This window comes from Battus philenor, unplaced genomic scaffold (assembly GCF_028537555.1).
Source record: "Battus philenor isolate CCGP_79_NKW_IND1 unplaced genomic scaffold, ilBatPhil1.0.hap1 SCAF_13, whole genome shotgun sequence".
NCBI lineage: Eukaryota > Metazoa > Arthropoda > Insecta > Lepidoptera > Papilionidae > Battus > Battus philenor.
In genome coordinates this window covers 4,132,664-4,151,255 of record NW_027181675.1, presented here as the reverse complement: position 1 = coordinate 4,151,255, position 18,592 = coordinate 4,132,664, and the positions used below count along the sequence as shown (strand labels likewise).

The 18,592-nt window shown below is 32.4% G+C and overlaps 1 protein-coding gene across 7 annotated transcripts in view; it reads left to right on the top strand.

The window, feature by feature from the left end:
• pdm3 (pou domain motif 3) overlaps positions 1-18,592 on the top strand; it is a 217,238-nt gene that overhangs the window by 137,120 nt on the left and 61,526 nt on the right. For 6 of the 7 annotated variants that reach the window (XM_068776924.1, XM_068776927.1, XM_068776922.1 and 3 more), the window contains one exon: positions 18,238-18,364. In XM_068776924.1, coding sequence (XP_068633025.1) covers positions 18,238-18,364 — 127 coding nt within the window. Of the gene's footprint in view, positions 1-12,985; positions 13,061-18,237; positions 18,365-18,592 lie in introns of those variants that run through there. The other variant, XM_068776928.1, reaches the window with a different exon arrangement.

Sequence of the window (18,592 nt, the reverse complement as noted above, 5' to 3'; positions counted from 1 at the left end):
ACAATTTACTTCTTATTATATAGGCACGCTCGGTTACTATTTTATTACTTAATTTTTTCTGTCTCTTTTAGAATTAATATAGTCTAAATTTAAAAGTAAACCGTGTATTTCTCAATGTAACACCTGTATATTGGAGACAATACAATAAAACAAATAACAGTTTTTACAAATAATTGTGTTGTTGACGTGCGATAGTGGTTTTCTTTATAATCGCTGTAATGTACTAAATGCACATATAACTCTTTTAAAACATTTTCTTTAATACTTCATAACGCATGTTTATATATAGAAATATATGATTACAAAATTAAATAAAATTAATAGAATTAAATTGAAGAACTGAAAAAAAACTACGTTAAATTCATTTAAAGGTCAAATTTAAGATCTACACTTCTGTGGTACGATAATATTTTAATATTATATAAGTAATAATTGAAAAATAAATATATTTGTTACTTTTATCCATCGTAAACAAGGTACAAGCGCGTGGATGTCATTTTAAAATTACTCGTGGTCAATTATTATGCGATTAGAACAATATGTCCCAACTATTTGTATTATTAAAACCAATTTTTCGGGACCATTTGGCGACGGCAGGAATAATTAATAGACTATCCGCAATGCGCTTGAAAAGGTGGACACCGTTTCAATTTACATTTTATATTTGCTTTGCCATGAATTTGTGGGTAGTTTCACCTGGACGCCCATGACTTAGAAATAAGAATAAATTTTTTAAAATTATTTTGTTAATGCCTTTTATAATGTATGGTAATTATTTATAACATTAAAAAAATGTCTAAAACAATTTAATATTTAATAAAATAAAGTCCCTTGTTTCTCGGATCATAATCCTATTTGCTCAGTGTCATGAACCCCTCTACGGATGCCTTTCTTCTTGTCGAAACTGCCTTCACTTGCGATTGTCTGCTATTTGGCATCGTTAACTTTACTCTCTATAGTGCAGTAGCTTTGATCTGCCTAGCGCATTTAGCTATTCTCCTGTAGTCTTTTATGTTCGACTTTGTCTATAATCATAGGTTTTTCAATGTTCTTTCTGTCTTGGACAAAATACTCCAGGACTCTTTGTAGGCAAGTATATGAATATCTCGTTGTCAATTTGAGTCCCTTGAGTATTGAAATGTTCATTTGTTTGACCATTCAGGGGGTGTACAGCATTTCCTTTTAGCTTCTGGAAAGCATCCTCTCGTCTATATTTCAGTGTCCAGGTCTCGTCTCCATAGAGGAAGATAGAGAAAATCAAGGTCTTTACGATATTCTGCTTCCATATCTTCTCTGACTCGTGGCGTCGTTAGCCATTACTATTCTGCATCTAATATCGGTGTCAGGCAGGTGACGAACAAGTCTGATCGTTTATAAGTAAAAGCTATAAAGGTGTGAATGTTTATCTACTATGGTACACCATATCCCAAAAATTAATGTTTTCAGAAATAATACATAACTTAAAGATCAATAAGAAAAATCTTTTTCAAAGTGCATCTTACTGCGTAATAAAATAGGTAGTAGTTTATCGTTATCGTTTATCATTAAAATAAAAAATATTAATGTTACATATTTTAGAGTGATCACTTTACACAGAATCATTGGAAAAGAGCTATATGCACCGCTTTAAAATTTTGACATCTATTAATAATCACCTGTATAATGAATTAAAATTAAACTTATAACGATTGTTTATTAAAATTATTGTGGTATAAGTAGTTCACGAATTTCTATTTTGTGAGTATAATGTAATAGTTCGCCGTTTTATTTTTAAAATACATCGTCATTTTCAGCCGTCTATTATTCGCTCAAAGAGCTTTTCGTAACAAATTAGTTCTTTGACATGATAATAATGTGTTTATTATATATTTTCATATCGCATTTAGCTTACAGCTATTGTAAACATCTGACCAATGAACAATATTGTAGTTTGGACGTTTTACAATTATAGCAATAAGTTACAAACAAAATTATAAATGACGTCTCATAATTCCTTTAATGATCTCGACTATTTTCCAGTTTTAGTAACTCTTTGAAAAATGTAAGATTTTTAAATGCCGCATAATGTATTTTAATCATATAAATTAAATGATACATTCAGTTAAAAACCTGTAAATAATTCTATTACAGTGTGGTGAATTTCTAAGCGATAAAATGCATGGATATACATTGCTCTTACAACATATTTAGGATAATAGTGGACACAGTCTCACAATAAAAACCCGTTGTATTTGTTGTGGGCTGTTTCAAGATCAGATCAAATTGTAACTATAAGTTCAAGAATACCATTATAGGGTAAATCAGCTTTATTTTAGTTTTTATTAAAATGGACTCTTTTAGCATTCTTCTTATAAAGTAGTCAAGTGATTCCTATAATTTATCCTAATTAGATGAGAAAATAAATAAATTAATGGATCTAAATATGTAACTCAAGTTATACAACATTCAAAAGTACTATAAATAATGATTTATTTTAATAACATTCTTAACTATTTAGATTTAATTATATTCTCATTGTCAAAAAAAAACAATTTGTGACTATTAGTAGTTGAAACATGCGTAAATGGTTTTAAAGTAGTGTGGTTGCGGAAACCAACCAGTTAAAACTAAACAAAACTAGATATGTAGATGGTGTATAGAGAACTAGCACTTAACTTATTCAAGCATCAACTTTAGTCAAATATGAAAGTAGCGAAATAAAAAGATATGTAAGAAAATATCGAGTGATTTCGAAGTACCCGCCCGCCCACGAGACCCCGGCAATGAAGTAACTGCCGCATTCGGAAGTTAATTGAGCCACGTCGCCGAGGCACCGCAGATTACACACGAAAAAGTAAAAAAAAAAAAAAACATTTAATGATATTCACGAAAAGTAACGAACTTAATTACTCGCACCGAAACAAATACGGTTACTACGAAATAAGGCCGTAAACAAACATAATGACGAAGAAACTACCCCGCGGGGCTCGATTCCGGTATAAAAAAAAGTCGGAATACGTAATGAGCTTTCGTTATCATTGTACCGGGACTCGCCAAAACTACTATACCTATTACACACTATTAACAGGCATTATTTTTTTTTTGATTAGCCATAATTAGTCCGCAACAGCGGCTCGCTACCAAAACATAGAATTTATTCCCGCCACCTAATTGTCTCATAGGTGTGACGGCCATTATTTTAATTGCGAACGTTGGCTTTAATTGCGGCTTACGTTTCTTTCTATATGGCTTTAACGACGCCCGCGATGTATTATGTGACGGCGTCTATATTTGCCGACGACGACCTTCGTTCATTGCGCCTCGATGTCGAAGTCCAACGCCGCATTGGCACTTATTTCCTTTCGACGGGACTCTATAACAGCGCGCATTGGTCCTGGTGTTTAATTAACTGCCGTTAATAACTAAATGGCAGTTGAGTAATTACAAAGGTATAGATAAACTATAGAAATCTGGTATTTATTGTGACGTTTTAATCACACGTTCACGAGTGTGTGGCATTTCTGATATTGTAAACCGTTGTTTTTCTAACTTATAATTTTCTTAACGATGTCAAGTTCCTTCCGGGCGAACTATTCTATTAATATAACTGCCATTAATTTCATTGTACAATTTTACCACTTCTCATAAATACATTAAACATTTAGATAAAAATTACAATACACACTTCAAAGATATTTAAAAAAAATCAATATTTTGGTTAGCTCGAAACTCAAGAATGCGTTCACCGATTCGGTCAATTTTTCATACACATATAAGCATGAGGAAGGTTCCTATTTTAGTATAAATACAATTATAAAATAGTCAACAACACTTTTGTTTTCCTTTACATAGGGCAGTGCTATGTAGGGATCCGTGGCGAGACTACTCCGCGAGCCTTCGAGCTACTCTACCTTTAAAGATGTCTTAGGCTAGACGCCCTCTGCGCTCTATCGTCTCGGACCGCCGGAATCTGCAAATACCATTTAGGCAGTAGTTGAAGTCCGGTCCAAAAATATCCCTAGGTTTCCCATCAAAAGTTAATTATGATTGAAAACAAAAAAAAGTGTGTTATTATAAAAATTATATATATGTACAAGGCATTACTTGAAAATATAATCATATTATTTCTAGAATTGTGTTGTGCGATACAGGAAACTTATTATAATTAAATAATCGTTATTAAATATGATTTTTTCTATTTGATTATGACAGGCCAATAACTTTGGAAAAATCTATTGAAGCATCTACTTATAAATATAAAGGCTGAAGCTTGTAATGTAATTTTTTTTAAGTACGTAAAACTGACTTCTGTCTATTTATATGTTTTATGTCTATTTATGTGTACGTAAACACATAGACAGAATCATAATGAGTACTTTTTATATATTTTATTTAGACAAATATGTTGTATATATGTATTAAATTTATACACCATTATAGTAAGTACTAGGTATTATCTTACTTATTTTTTTCTACCCATTTTGATTCGTTTGATTTTTCTTTTATGATATTTACTCATTTCATCTACCGTAACCAATCTCTGCGTTGCCCCCGGTTAACCGGTAGAAAATGCCTTCGGCATTAAGTTCGCCGTATATTACATGTATATTTTGTATAAGAAGAGTTTGAATAAATATACATAAAGTTACATTTAAGACAATGCGTACAAACTGTGTCAGCAGTTATAGAAATATATATGTAACCTAAAAGTAGTGAGTTAATTGCTAATTATTAGATGTTTGGATGCCAAAGCAGGATCACGCATTTAGATGACGTCACCGCGTCCGAGAACCGTGACGTAACAAATTAGTCGGGTGGCAAAAGAGAGGGCTGCAATGCATCCGCCACTACTTACCATACCTACGCGAGCCTACTGTTTTTTCATTGCTTTTTCGCTTTCTTTTTTTTTCAGCCATTTTCCATGGTCCCGCCGGGCGACCCGTCCCGCGGCCCGGACGGCTTCTTTTTTTTAAATCAGTAAATTGCATATTTGAAAAACTACTGCAGGCTTCGAGGTATGTCGATCGGTCGAGTGGGGTGAGTTGGGGCGGCCGCGTCGAGGGCATGCACTTGCTTTATCCGATATTTACATTAAAACACGCACAATATTTTATTCTAGGAACCCACCTACGACCGCCATTATGTCAATAACAACCTTAACAATGTATAATGAGAGCCGAGCCGTAATGCGCCGTAATTTCACTACACTTTCCCGCCAACTCATAAATACGAAATAGGCAAGCTGCTTACCATACGAACGACTTGACGATCGTATGCCATGAGCGAATTGTTTTAATTTTATGTACGGAAGTGATTTGATAGCAAATTAGCGGATAGCATTCAAACCGTTTCCTTTATTTATTTATACACGATATGTAATACTAGCACTTTATAGGCGGGACCACACACAGTGTTGACAGACGACCTTAAGATGGTCGGAAGACGTCGGAAACAAGCAGCTTCTTACCGGTTCTTTTGAAAATATAAGAATAAGAAGCGTAAGAAAATAAAATATAAGAGGCGTAAGTCGAGCAGTTGACATCATGTGGCTAAAATGGTGATGATGATGTATTTGACGGTTGTACAGTTATGAACTGCGCTATAGGTATCGGCGTCCTTCTCCCGAAAAAATGATATAATATTAAAATGATGATAAAATGGTTCATTTAAAAGTACACGCACAGCCAAAAAATAAACACATATTATAATTGTGAACAACATGTGTGAAAAACATATATATATATATATATATATATATATATATATATATATGTGTGTGTGTGTGTGTGTGTGTATATATATCAATACGATAAATCATTTGTCTCTATATGTGAACTTCGTGTACGTTTTAAGTGATTATAAAATAGCACAAAATTTTCACAGGGACAAAATAACTTATCTTAAGGATGCGGTGTTGAACTCTTTCGCTTAATATTTACGTATAAGCAAAATTACACTTTATAAGTAACATATGTGACGTCTAGTAATTTTACTAGTTACGGACCCATTCACGTTATAATACGGTAATGCGTAAGTAAGCATTAACTTACATATGCCTTATAGCTTGACGGCAAAATAAGTTACCGCGTCAATAATTAACTTATAAAGCATGCAAAACAATACAACTACAAGGTTTTATAAACATACCATTGAAAATTATAAAGTACTAAACAAATATATTTTATTTATTAAAACGTTTATCATAAACTGCGGTTTTTCGAATACGTTTTTAATGGTCTATTTAAAATAACTGTAATTATATTTTATCATAAATATATTGATAATATATTATACATTTTTAACCATTTAAAAACTATTACAGAAAATATTATAATGATTAAATTATCAATGTTTAATATTAATAAAAATCATGATTTAATGATCACTAATTAATGATTTTTAAATTTAATCTTGTATAACTACGTTACTTACTGAACAATACTCGAACGTGTGATTGAATGTTTTGAAATTAAATGTTTTAAATATCATTAATTAATGATTGGACTTATGTTTTTTAATTCGCTTAAAGGTAATTTGATTTTATTACTTTTTTTATGTGATATCCAACGCAATTCGAGGTAGTAACTTTATCAATATATTACAGAGAACAATAAAAATGTTTTGAATGAATTGAAAAGTAATACGCTTTGTAGGTACATATATTTTCCGCGAATAGGCGCCTATTATTTTAGACCGGGGGCAGGTTCGGGGATTTGACGTGATTGGCCTTGCCTATTCATGTTGGAGAACAGTGCTCTTAAAAGTAATTAGTGTATCGGGAGAACTGAAACACTAGATGAAGGTAGAACACTTGAAATGCGAACGATAAGGAAAAGTGGGAAGCGTTTCCGTGAAAGGCATTACGTCCATCATTTGTACGGTATAGTTTACTATAGTGAATTAGTGTTAATAAAATAATAAATCTTTGTCTTTTATTAGTTTAGTCACGTCCCTCATACGAATAAAATGACGAGTTTATTTCAACCGATCGATGTGAACAAGGGTTTCTTTTTGACCTTTTCTTAACATGTTTGATCTTATTGGTCAAAGTATGTGGCTTAGCTGTATTAAAACAATGACTATTTATTCTTGAGAATATAGTAAGTAAATACTTTTTTGAATTTATTTATGAAAACGAATTTTTTTTCGAAATATTGTAAAATGGCCGAACGTTACGCTTAAAGTATTCTATACAACTTTACTATTAAGGCGGTGTAGAGATAAATTAAAAGAGGTATGTAAATTTTTTAAAGTTAAGATAAAAGTTCCTCTCATTCATTAAACATCTCCATCTAAAAATAGTCTGGTAGAAATCGCCTAGAGCGATAAGACCGCTTCTTGTATCTCTATATGTATTGTTTCGTTTTTTTGAGATATCAATGATATACAAAAAAGTGTCGATAATTAAATAAATAGGTAAACACTTCTTAAAGTGCAATCTTTTTACGAATTTCGGCGACCATTATTGCAATCTTAATCTTTGACATTGAAGCTCTGAAGATTGAACGGACGCTCTTACCAAATCATTGGCGTAAGTCTTTGATACAGGGTGTTTGTCTTTTACCAACACTTCGCTTTACGCGTCTCTTACCCTATACGATAAGTTGGCATTAAACACTAGGTTTTGACAATTGCCTTCATCATTTTAACCGACTTCTAATAGGACCGGATGGAAGCGGCCTACATTTAGCGTATGTTTATTCAATACCGAATTTTCGTTTATTTAATATGATGATACTCGTGTTTTAATTTTGTAAAATATATCTCGAAATTTTTTTAATAATATCGGATATAGCAATCAGAATCATTTCAGCCCATTGATGCCCATTGCAAGACATATGCCTCCCCTAAAATATCGCCACGATGACCGATCTCATTCTGTCCATATCCAGCTACTTCTTCATTTACTATGTCGTCTGTTCATCCAGTAAGGGGTCTACCTCAAATAATCATTTTTTCATAAAAGATTAGTCAAAATTAACACGGTTGTAATATATATCATTATTTTATCTATGCATCAGTATGCAAAAATTTTTACATACATTTACAGATAATTTTACGTTCACTTGTACTATACAATGTAACTTATTTATTATTTGTTTTTTTGAATACATAACCACATTACGTAAAAACATGTGTAATGAAACATAAAACCAGAAGTAATACGTTAAATTTTAACTAATCGTGTTAAATTTAAAATTATACATTATATTTGTCTTATTATATTATTGCAATGATATTTAACATTAGTTGAATTATGATACAGTGTAATTTATTTATTTTTAAAATTAAGAACTTAAAAATGTTTATATAAAGGTAGTATTTTTTCGTTACAGTTAAGTACATAAATGCGTATAAAATACATGTATAATGATAAAAACAGAATAGCGTTTTTTTGATCGCACATAGGCGAAGGTGTCATAAATAAAAAAGAGAGATTTACCGCCATTTTATCAATCTGGCCGTCACATAATTCAGCGGTAACAAAAATAACAATTTAAATTTTAATTACAAGGAAGTGTAGGGCTCACTCGCGACATCTATTTGCAAACAGCGAAAGCTAGTCGCACAAGCGGGACAAAAACACTTGCACACTCATCACCGACGTAATCTCGTTACAGACCGATAAATGAAAGGTAATTGGAAGGAAATTACGCAATAAATGGAAGGTTATTATTGAATTTAATGTTAAATTAATCGTGAACTCCCTTCTAACCATCTGTCGTGCACGGCCCCCCCGCGGTCTTTTATTGAGATGTGCTCTTGAGGTAACAATGTATTTCATTATTAAGTTATTTGTAATATATGGTGAAGTGCTTTTATTAACGATTTCGGAATCTAATTCCGCTCTGTTTGGTCATCGATTATGTGCAAAGCACTTGTCTAAGGCTAATGTTTATACATGTGTATTGAACTTAGACAAATCAATAAAACAATTGTATACATTACTAGTTATATGTAAAAGTTTAAAAAGTCAATTAATGTATAGTAAATTCTATCCAAAAATCAATGTTTTCAAAAAAAAAACACAATATTCATTTAATTAGAAAAAGCGTTTTTAAAATTCCTATTTACTACATATTAAAATTAGAGTTTACTATCTGCCCCTACAAACTTAGTGCAGCCAAAAATTATTATCTTGTTGCATTCGAATAGAAAAAAATAAATTAAAGGAAATATTTCAGAGTAATAATTTATAGAGTGATTCGAAATAGTTTTAATAAAAAAGAAGGCGGTTTCTATTGGAAATCTTTGGAGAAGGCTTGTGTCCAGCTGTGAGCATCCTACAGCTTAATGTGTCTTTATTATTTATACGTCAAAATTTATATACTTATTTAAAAGTAACATCTGATATATAAAATTAATAAAAATAAACTCATAATGGCTAAACTTCTACTTGAAAAAAGTTAAAAAACCTTTCATGGGTCTTAATATTCGAATGTGTAATAAATTTCCTCAAATTATCTAAGTACATAATCAAATAAATATTATTACAGCATTCGAGACTTGAAATATATGGCATTTTGTTTGTTGATTTATTTGTCGGGTAGATATTATAAAGTATATACGGAACATTGTTAAATTTCATTACTAAAAAGCAACTGCGTTTCTGGTCTAATCTTATCAGTAGAGGAACAAGCGATGGTAACTTACTTATAATGTTAAACTAATTTGTAATTCAAAAGTGCGTTTAAATGCATCCTTGAATAAAGATATTTTGAATTTCAATACGAAATGATGTTAACGGAACAAGTAAAAAATTACTTATTAGAGCTTGTTGCTGCGTTTTTTGATACTAAAAATAAAACTAAATCTACGAAGGTTTTGTGAGAGTTTGAGTAATACGATTAAAAAGTTATGCGCAAAATGTAAAACACTATAATATTAATCGATTACAATAAAAAAGTTATTATAGAGAGATGAACAAAGTGTCATTGTATTGTAGTGAATATTTATTAATTTGTTCATAGATGTAGTAATATGTATGTAAACAAACGAGGAGACGTGAGAAAAGCTTGCTCGCGACGGGTGAGCCGAAAAATATAATTTGCTGACAATCTCGTAAATACGAGTACGTGTGTTCAATTAATTTTTCTCGGGCGCTTTGCGGGCGCGGGCAGCGACTCGCCGCGACACCCGCTCGCGTCTGCATAATACATCGCCGCACAGCGTGCTGTACGTCGGACTTTAATTATATATCTGCTACAATTTCGCCTTTTTTCGAGTATTTTTCACAATTCCGACCCCCCATACACCCCGCCCGGCCGCCACCCTATATGGCCGCAGTAAAAAAAACGTCGTGCGTGTGTGTATTGAACGGCCGAGCGGGTCCGATCATTACGGTACACGTGTGTCTTGCCGACCTTCTTCCCGGAGCATCAGCAGACGGGCCGAGATGTCGGCAGCCTTGTAATGCACTGGACGTAATGCAATTAACCCCGCCGGAATAGCCGCGAGAGGGCCGATAAGGCCCCGCTCAACTTTCCCTGTAACGGTCTGTTATTTCACGATTTAAAATCGGTTCTCAACCCGTTAATGACGCGAGTACAAGTGCAGATCGGCGGCTCCGTTCGGCCGCGGACCAATCTATTTAATAACCCCCGTCGGTGACACCCCGCCCGGCGGCCATCGCCAATTTTAACCCCCCCCACGGGCCCCTAGCACCCGCCCTGAAAAAAATCCGGAGCGTTTTAAAATTAATGAGTAAAAATCTACACACACATCCGCGCGGACAACGCCACGCGTGTGTGGACTTCGTCCGATAATGCCCGCCTTACGGGAGGATAATGAGATATCATAGCAACTGCGGAGATGCATGCCCGGCGACTTGGACGGGAACTCGGACACCATCCTGCCCATTACAACCAACTATCTAAGAAAAAAATGAGTATAAATTAAAATTCGCCGCTCGGAGCGCGCTAATTCTCAAACGACACTACGTGCGTGTGCACCTCGCCTAATAATGCCCGCTTTTAGGGACAATAATGGTATGTCTTAGCAACCCATGCCTAGCGAATTAGACGCCGCGAATGCTCTACTTTTCAATACAACCAACTATCTGAGAAAAAATTGAGTACAAATTGAAATTCGACGCTCCAAGCGCGCTAATTCGGCCCAACGCAGTTAGATAACATTTGTACAGGGGGACGGGTGTCGCCCCTACGCAACGCAGTTTTTATTTTGGCCGGCCTTTGCCCCCACACCCCCTTCGTTCGTCCAACTTCATCTGAATAATTACTGATTTTTTCGTGTACCGCTGATTATTTCGAATGTTATTTGCCGGTGATAATTTTTCTACTCTTTCTTTATACATTGTTGCTACTACCAGAAGAAACTCGTTGCAACTAAACTCACAAACTAAAAATAAAAACGTAAACCATCTATTAAAATTTGTTAAAACGTGTTATTATTTTAACACTCTAAAATGTCATTTTTATAAGAAAAAAGAATGACTCATATTGTTGATATAATGATTAACTAATTTTATAGTTAGTTCCCTATAACTTATACAATATCAAGAGAATAATATTGTAGACGTGGCCAATCAAAAAAATTTAAAACATCACATTTTGTTCAACATTTCAACCGATAAAAAGATTCAAAGAAATACGAAGTTATTAATGAAATGTCAATACATTAAAGGGCTGCGAGTTAGTTACGAACCATGAAACCGCGAAAAACAGTTCAATTTAACATTGACTGCCGATTGTCAGTTTGCTTTCGTCGCTGGTAATTCGTTAACGTATTTATACGAGAAGCTTCCATCGGCGCTGTTAGTGCATTCTTTTATTTTATTTACACAACATCGTAGATCATCAAACTTAACTATTACACTTATTACGTAAACAAAAAAATATATAAATAGATATAAAATATTTTGCTATACCGAAATATATGACCTAAAATAAATATTAAATACAACAATTAATTTTTTTCTATAACCTATCTGTATAGTGTTATTGAAAAAAAAATAAAAGTATTAAAGCGATGAACGTATAGCTTATTTGCTGTCAGATAAGAGATATCTAGGGTTTAATTTTGTTAATAGAAATCACGTTAAAATCTTTTAAAATCATCAGTCTTGTATTGACAGTAAGATTAAGATTTTGATTTGAAAAATAATTGCTGAATAAAAGTACCTCAACCACAAAAACGTAAAGAAACCAACATCACGTGGTTCGAAACGCAAAAATAACAAAAAAAATGTTTTATTCAATTGCCTAAATAATTACAACTCAAAAAGAATACGTGTATAAATGTAAGAATATTAAAAATATATCAAAACAAATTATAAACATTTTTATATCTAATCTATATTTATTACATTAATGTATTTTAAATTATGTACATAATTAAATATATTCTTTGAAAAATATTGAATATTTATAAATACATTCTAAAAAGAGTTAATTAAACGTTGAAAAAAAAATGGCGACATATAATTAAAACGCTAATCTACAAATCTAATTATTATGCTCATTCGACAAGTGACAAGCGGGGCCGATGGCGATAGCTTTGGCAAGGATTTCGGTGGGTGCGCCCACCCCCCCTATAGGGGCCGCATTTTTTCCAGACCCACCACCGAAGGGGTTGATTTTTTAAACTGATGACGCGCTTTCATTCCGCGCTGTGCAACTTGGCGCGCGGCTGTATGTGTGCCGGTTGTTGATAAATAAATAAAAAAAAAAACTACGCGAACGCTTTGTCGATAGTGCTCGTTTCCCCTTTGCGTATCTCCAGTGCAGTTCCGTTCGTAGCCGGACAACTTTTGACAAAGAGTATACAACTTTTTGACACAGACAAAACTCTTCGATTACAGAATTAACCACAGTAATCGATTTGATTGAACAATTAATTGATACAATTAAAAGATAATTTTAAAATAATTGTTTAATATCACTTTATCTAAGCTGTTCGAAAGTGATCGCGGTGTACTTTGCCGGGCGGAATTTGAAGTTTCATTAAGTTTGTGTAAGTTAAATTATATCAATTGACTTAGGGATGAAAAAGGTGTGAGAACTAAACTATTTCGCATAAAGTGAAAAATTTTGCAGCCGTGAAGAGAATGACATTGTCCTTTGTAAGTACAAAAACTTTTTTCTGTGTTAATAAGTTTCAAATTATATGTTTTTTAATAATCAACTTACAATTTTTTAAAAAAAAAATGTTACTTCCATTCTTTTTTTAAATTATTGTTTAGATTTTTTAAATATTTCAATAGAAATCGTTTCTGTGCGTTTATGTCTATTCCTTTATACACATGTCTATTTTATTTCAAATTTATTTGTTTAATTATTCGATTTACACGTTCATTTTATTATTATCAGCCACAATTATATTTTTAAATCGGCACATAAAATTTTAATTTATTTTTTTATAAAAACGTTATCAATTTTTTTAGTGACTTTAATATAACATGCCCAATTTGAATATATAGTCTTGTTTGAAGATATACAATTATAATATTGATGTCTAATCTTGTCGCGTAGATTTTCATATTATTATCATATTAATTGTAAAGTACATATATAATTGGTGTAATTTTAATATTAATTAATATGGCACAACGTTTCCTTAAAGTAATTCTATTAACTATATTTAATAGCACTGATAATTACAAATAAACAACAACGACCTTCGCGTCACGTATATCTATATTTTTTTAAAATAGAAATCAAACGATTTTATTACGTGTATAAATTAAAATAATACATACGCTTAATTATACTAACGGAATAATACAAACTCGTAAATGTTATTATGATTTTAAAAATATCTCAAGTTTGCATTAGCTATTTTTTTATTTTTTATTTCGCTGATTTTAAAATCATTAGGTAACACCAAGAAATATTTTATAGATAAATTAATTACTCTTTTTTTCAACGTCAATAATTTTTAATAGCATATGTATATTACGTTAGTTACAAAACTATACATATATATAAATATATACGTTAACTATGTATTGTTTTTATAAGTATGACTTTCCTACGTCGATGTTTCTTTATATTACATAAAATAGTTATGTTTGCTAAATATAATATATGTGTGTGTTTTATGACATATAATTTTGCAATGTGAATTCTATTTGACATTGTTTTACTGCTCATTGACATATAAAACTGTTATGGTATATCTAAAGTTAAATTTTTAAAAATATGCTTAGAAGAAACAACGATTACGGCTTAAAAAGTTTAAACTTCTACATTAAAATTAATAACCGATATAAAAGAATATTACAATCTATAATACTTTAATTTTATAAATTTTAATGACGAAATTCCTGAGATTATATATCCAAGACTTCTTACTATGATTTATAAAATTAAAGAGACTAATATGATGACTAATAAAAATGGATAACGAGACATATGAACAAACACATACACACAAATGCTCCACATATATATATATATTTTTAGGTAAAAGTTTTTGTTACAAAAAATTAAAACTTTTGAAATACGAAGAGAGGCGTTAATGTCTTTGACACCGCTTAAAATTATAGCAGATTTCCGCAAATATTGTATTGTACTGTATTATATCTATTGTATTTGATAGATCTGTACTATTAATTCATTAATTAGATCCATATTTTGGGTATTGTTAAATAGTTTTCAAGTTAAATTTTAATCAAGCCAAAGTTATTCCTCTCCTGACTACAGATAAAATTGTCGTATTTACGCGACATGTATATTATACATAAATCTATTTGAAGTTCATTTTTTTTAAAAATTGCTTCTTTTACAATTAAATTTTAGAAATATTATTTGAAATAAGATGATTTTACTTAAAAAGTAGCCGGTAAACATCTGAGATTTAAGTATATATAATTAAAACTAATTCTCTTTATATTTTATGTATATATGTAACTACTGATAGAAATAAAAATAAAAGGCACAAAACTATGATATTAACTGATTAATAATGAGTCTATACAGCATTTTTTTTTCATAATACAGACTCAATTGGTCCCCCTGTGGCACCCTCACGTTTATGAGCATTAGGTATTCATGCAAATCTTCCCCACCGAGCTGTCGCTGTTTAATTTCTGGCTCACACCAAGACTCCGTGCTACAAATTTATTGACCAATATACATGGTGATTGATTATAATTGTTAAAGCTTTATAGGGGTTAATATACATCTGATTTTTAGCAACTTTTCGCCTATTTCTAGCCACCCCATATGAAGTCATTGCTCTATATTATGTTGCATTAAAAAGAGGCTAATGAAACACTTACACAAACACCGACACACATATAAAAAGAGTTAGATTAGTTAGTTTTTTTTTACCGTTGTTAAAGGCACGAGAAGTATGTGGATGCGAGCAACGCAAGACCAGACATCGTGGCGATTTTTGAGGGAGGCGTTTGTCTTGCAATGGTTGTCTATCGGCATAATCATCACGTCTATAATGTTCCATTCCTTTATTTTTACTATTGGAATGCGATAGGCCAATAAGTTCTGGCAGTACAAAATCTGCAGGAACAGATAGTAAACAATAAAGGAAGTTTTTAACATAACGATGAGGATTCATTTCAAGTGATTTCTTAAATATATTTTAACTTGTCTATTGTAACAAAGATCTTTTAATAAATAAAAAAATAGTTAACACATTAAAAATATGTGTCAATTAAAGAAAAGGTAATGAAGTAAAGATAATAAATATATCGTTCACTAAATTAGACCATTTCATCTGATAGTTGTATATGAAAATTGTCATAATTCCATTCGCAATCTTTATTTCACGCACACTTAATATTTACATACTGAGTATTTATATGAAACATAGTCCTGGTGGTTTCAAATAAAAAATATTATTAAGTTGTCGAATTCAGATTCGTTTATTATAATATTTTACTTTTATCCTTTCTACGATCTTCTTTTTCTTTCTCTCAAAACTTTTTCTCATTAAAAAAGTTTTTAATGAAATAAACTTTCTTAAGAAATCCCATGAATCTCCTTATGAATTATGAAGTTATAATAATTGTGTGAAATGTTAACTTACTTTTGAGGAAAGTAAAAAGATCAATAAATGGGCAAAAATCCTGGCTGATATTACACACATACATCGATTTTTTTTTAAAAAGAAAAAACTTGTTCGGCCAGTAAAACGATAAAGATTTGAAAGTAATATAAAATGTTGTTAGACTAAAGGCCATTCAGGTATGTACTTCCGCGACTCTTATTTCTGCCTCCTTACATTTGTACGTAAACATTACTATGTTAGAGAAGGAGAGAAAAAAATCAAAGTTATTAATATTATACAAAAGTCGCTAGAATTAATATAACGAAATTCATAACTTGCTGAAGGATTTAGGCCTAACAAGAACAGACTTCTAAAGCATTATTGGCGGAGTCATTTAAAACATGGTTAAGTAAGAAATCTGGTCCATCGCGTTATAGGCGGGTTGCTTACAACGCGTTGGATCCCGTTTTCGCACAATTAACAAATGAATTGCTATAAAGTTACCTCCTGTAGATAGCGTAAATACTATGCTTCACCGGATTTAAAGTGGCAGTAGAGCGCTGAAGGTGCATAGACTAAACCTCTTTGCAGTAACTCGAGGGTTCCGTCGGGAACTTCGACTCGAATAGGTAATATTACTCAAATAACTAAAATTAATTGGCTACTAATGTCTTAGTTCGCTTAGGTGTAAACTCCATGAGGTGTTCGTCTATTAGTTTCAGACATCAACTGCCAATCATAGGCCTTCCCCAAAAATATCTTTAGGCGAAAAATCCTTAATTGCCACTCTCGGTTGGCAGGTTGGCTATCGAAATGTGGCATTATGGTGCGCAGAGAACGCTGCTGCCTATCCTCTAGAAACTTGTTTGTGGGCAGTAGCAATACTATATAATTAATGCACAAAGTGTGAATTACATAGGGTTGCAATCCATGAATCGAATCCGTGACTTACGTTTGCAAGTCTCAGTCCTCTACCACTGGGTTACCACTGCTCATCTTGCCTGTTGGGCTCAGGGTCATCGGGATGTCATTATCGCTGAGTACTCCTATTACTGTATATCTTAGCTTCGGTAGCTATTAACGAATTAGGAGATCCACCAAAGATTAATATCACCTTTTAATTGTTAACGATGTAAGAAGAGCAAAGTTTGCACATGAACATTCACGGATTCAAATAGCTCGAAGCAGTATAACATTATTAGCGTTTAGGCTTAAAATCTAGAATTATCTCTGAAGTCTCAAATCGAGAATATTCCGAGAAGTTCTTATGCCTTTAAAGAGTATACTTCATAGGGTTCCGTGAAGAGATGCCAGCTAGGGTTGTTAGTGGACACGCGTTTAGTGTTGCGATACAAGGATGCCCGAAAGAATCGAACCACGGTATCATCAGATGCTATTTCTTATAACATAAACCATACTAGTTCTTACTCATAAACATAAGTAAACATAAGTCTAGATAAAAATATACAAGTTGTAAACTCATCTAAACACTTTTCTTCTTTCTATTGTTTTTTAATTGTTTTTTTTTTGTTGGTTGTGCACAACCATTATTAATGTATGCACAAGTCATGAGATTTAGTATAGTGTTTATCGTATATATTTGCGTTAAAATTATTGATGTGTTTTAATTAGTAAAATAAAATAAAACAAAATAGATGCGAAACTACATACATATAATACTTAGATTGGCAGTTTATAAAGTAAAATTACTGCATTTAAAAAATACATACCTGAAATTGGTTATTTATATTAATATCATCATTTCAGCCGTATTACGTCCTCTGTAGAACAAGGGACTCCGCAATAGATTTCGAGCGGCCTGCGTCTTCCGACTTCCTTAAAAAGGTTGTTTGTATGTAAACGTCCCTTACTACGGTAGACGGTTCGTTGTCTCCACTCTGGAATTTTAATGCCCCAACGGCCATCTGTTCATCGCGCATATGTCTTGCAACTGCCTCTTCAACTTGCCAATCCGCTGAGCTATGTCAGTGACTTTTGTTCATCTTCAGATCCCGTGGAAAAATCCAGAACATAGCCCTCTACATTACTTGTTGAGCGAATTTAAACTTTGCAAATGAGTTCTTATGTCAGATAAGTTTCTACACTTTGAAAAAAAATCGTTTTTAAAGAAATTGGAATAGTAGCAGTAAGGGGAGTATAAATATGGAAATACGTTTTATTATGGCTAAACCTTCATACTCGTAGGTTTTCACGGGTAGACGACGTTCTAGTTGTAAATGATTGTTAAAGTTCTTTATAGCAAAGATTGAAAGTGTATTCGTTGGTCAGCAGGCAGAGTCGGATCGCGAGAGCGGAGCCAGCTCGCCGGAGGGCGGAGGCCGGCAGCTAGCGGAGGCGCGGTCCCCTTCGCCCCGGGCACGCTCACCCCATCACCAGCCCCACTTGAATGGCTCCAGTGAGTTCGTACAACAACTTCATTACTCAATGTTAAACTATCGTAGCGCGGTGCTTTGTGCAACAACCTTTAGTCTATTTTCTGCATAGATCGACAACATTTTACTAAAATTATTTTGAACAATTTCAAATTCGATTTGTACAAAGATAATTGCGCTACGATTTTGCTTAATGTTTTTTGTATTAAAAAAATTGTTTTTTTTAACATACTCTTTTATTATTTATACTC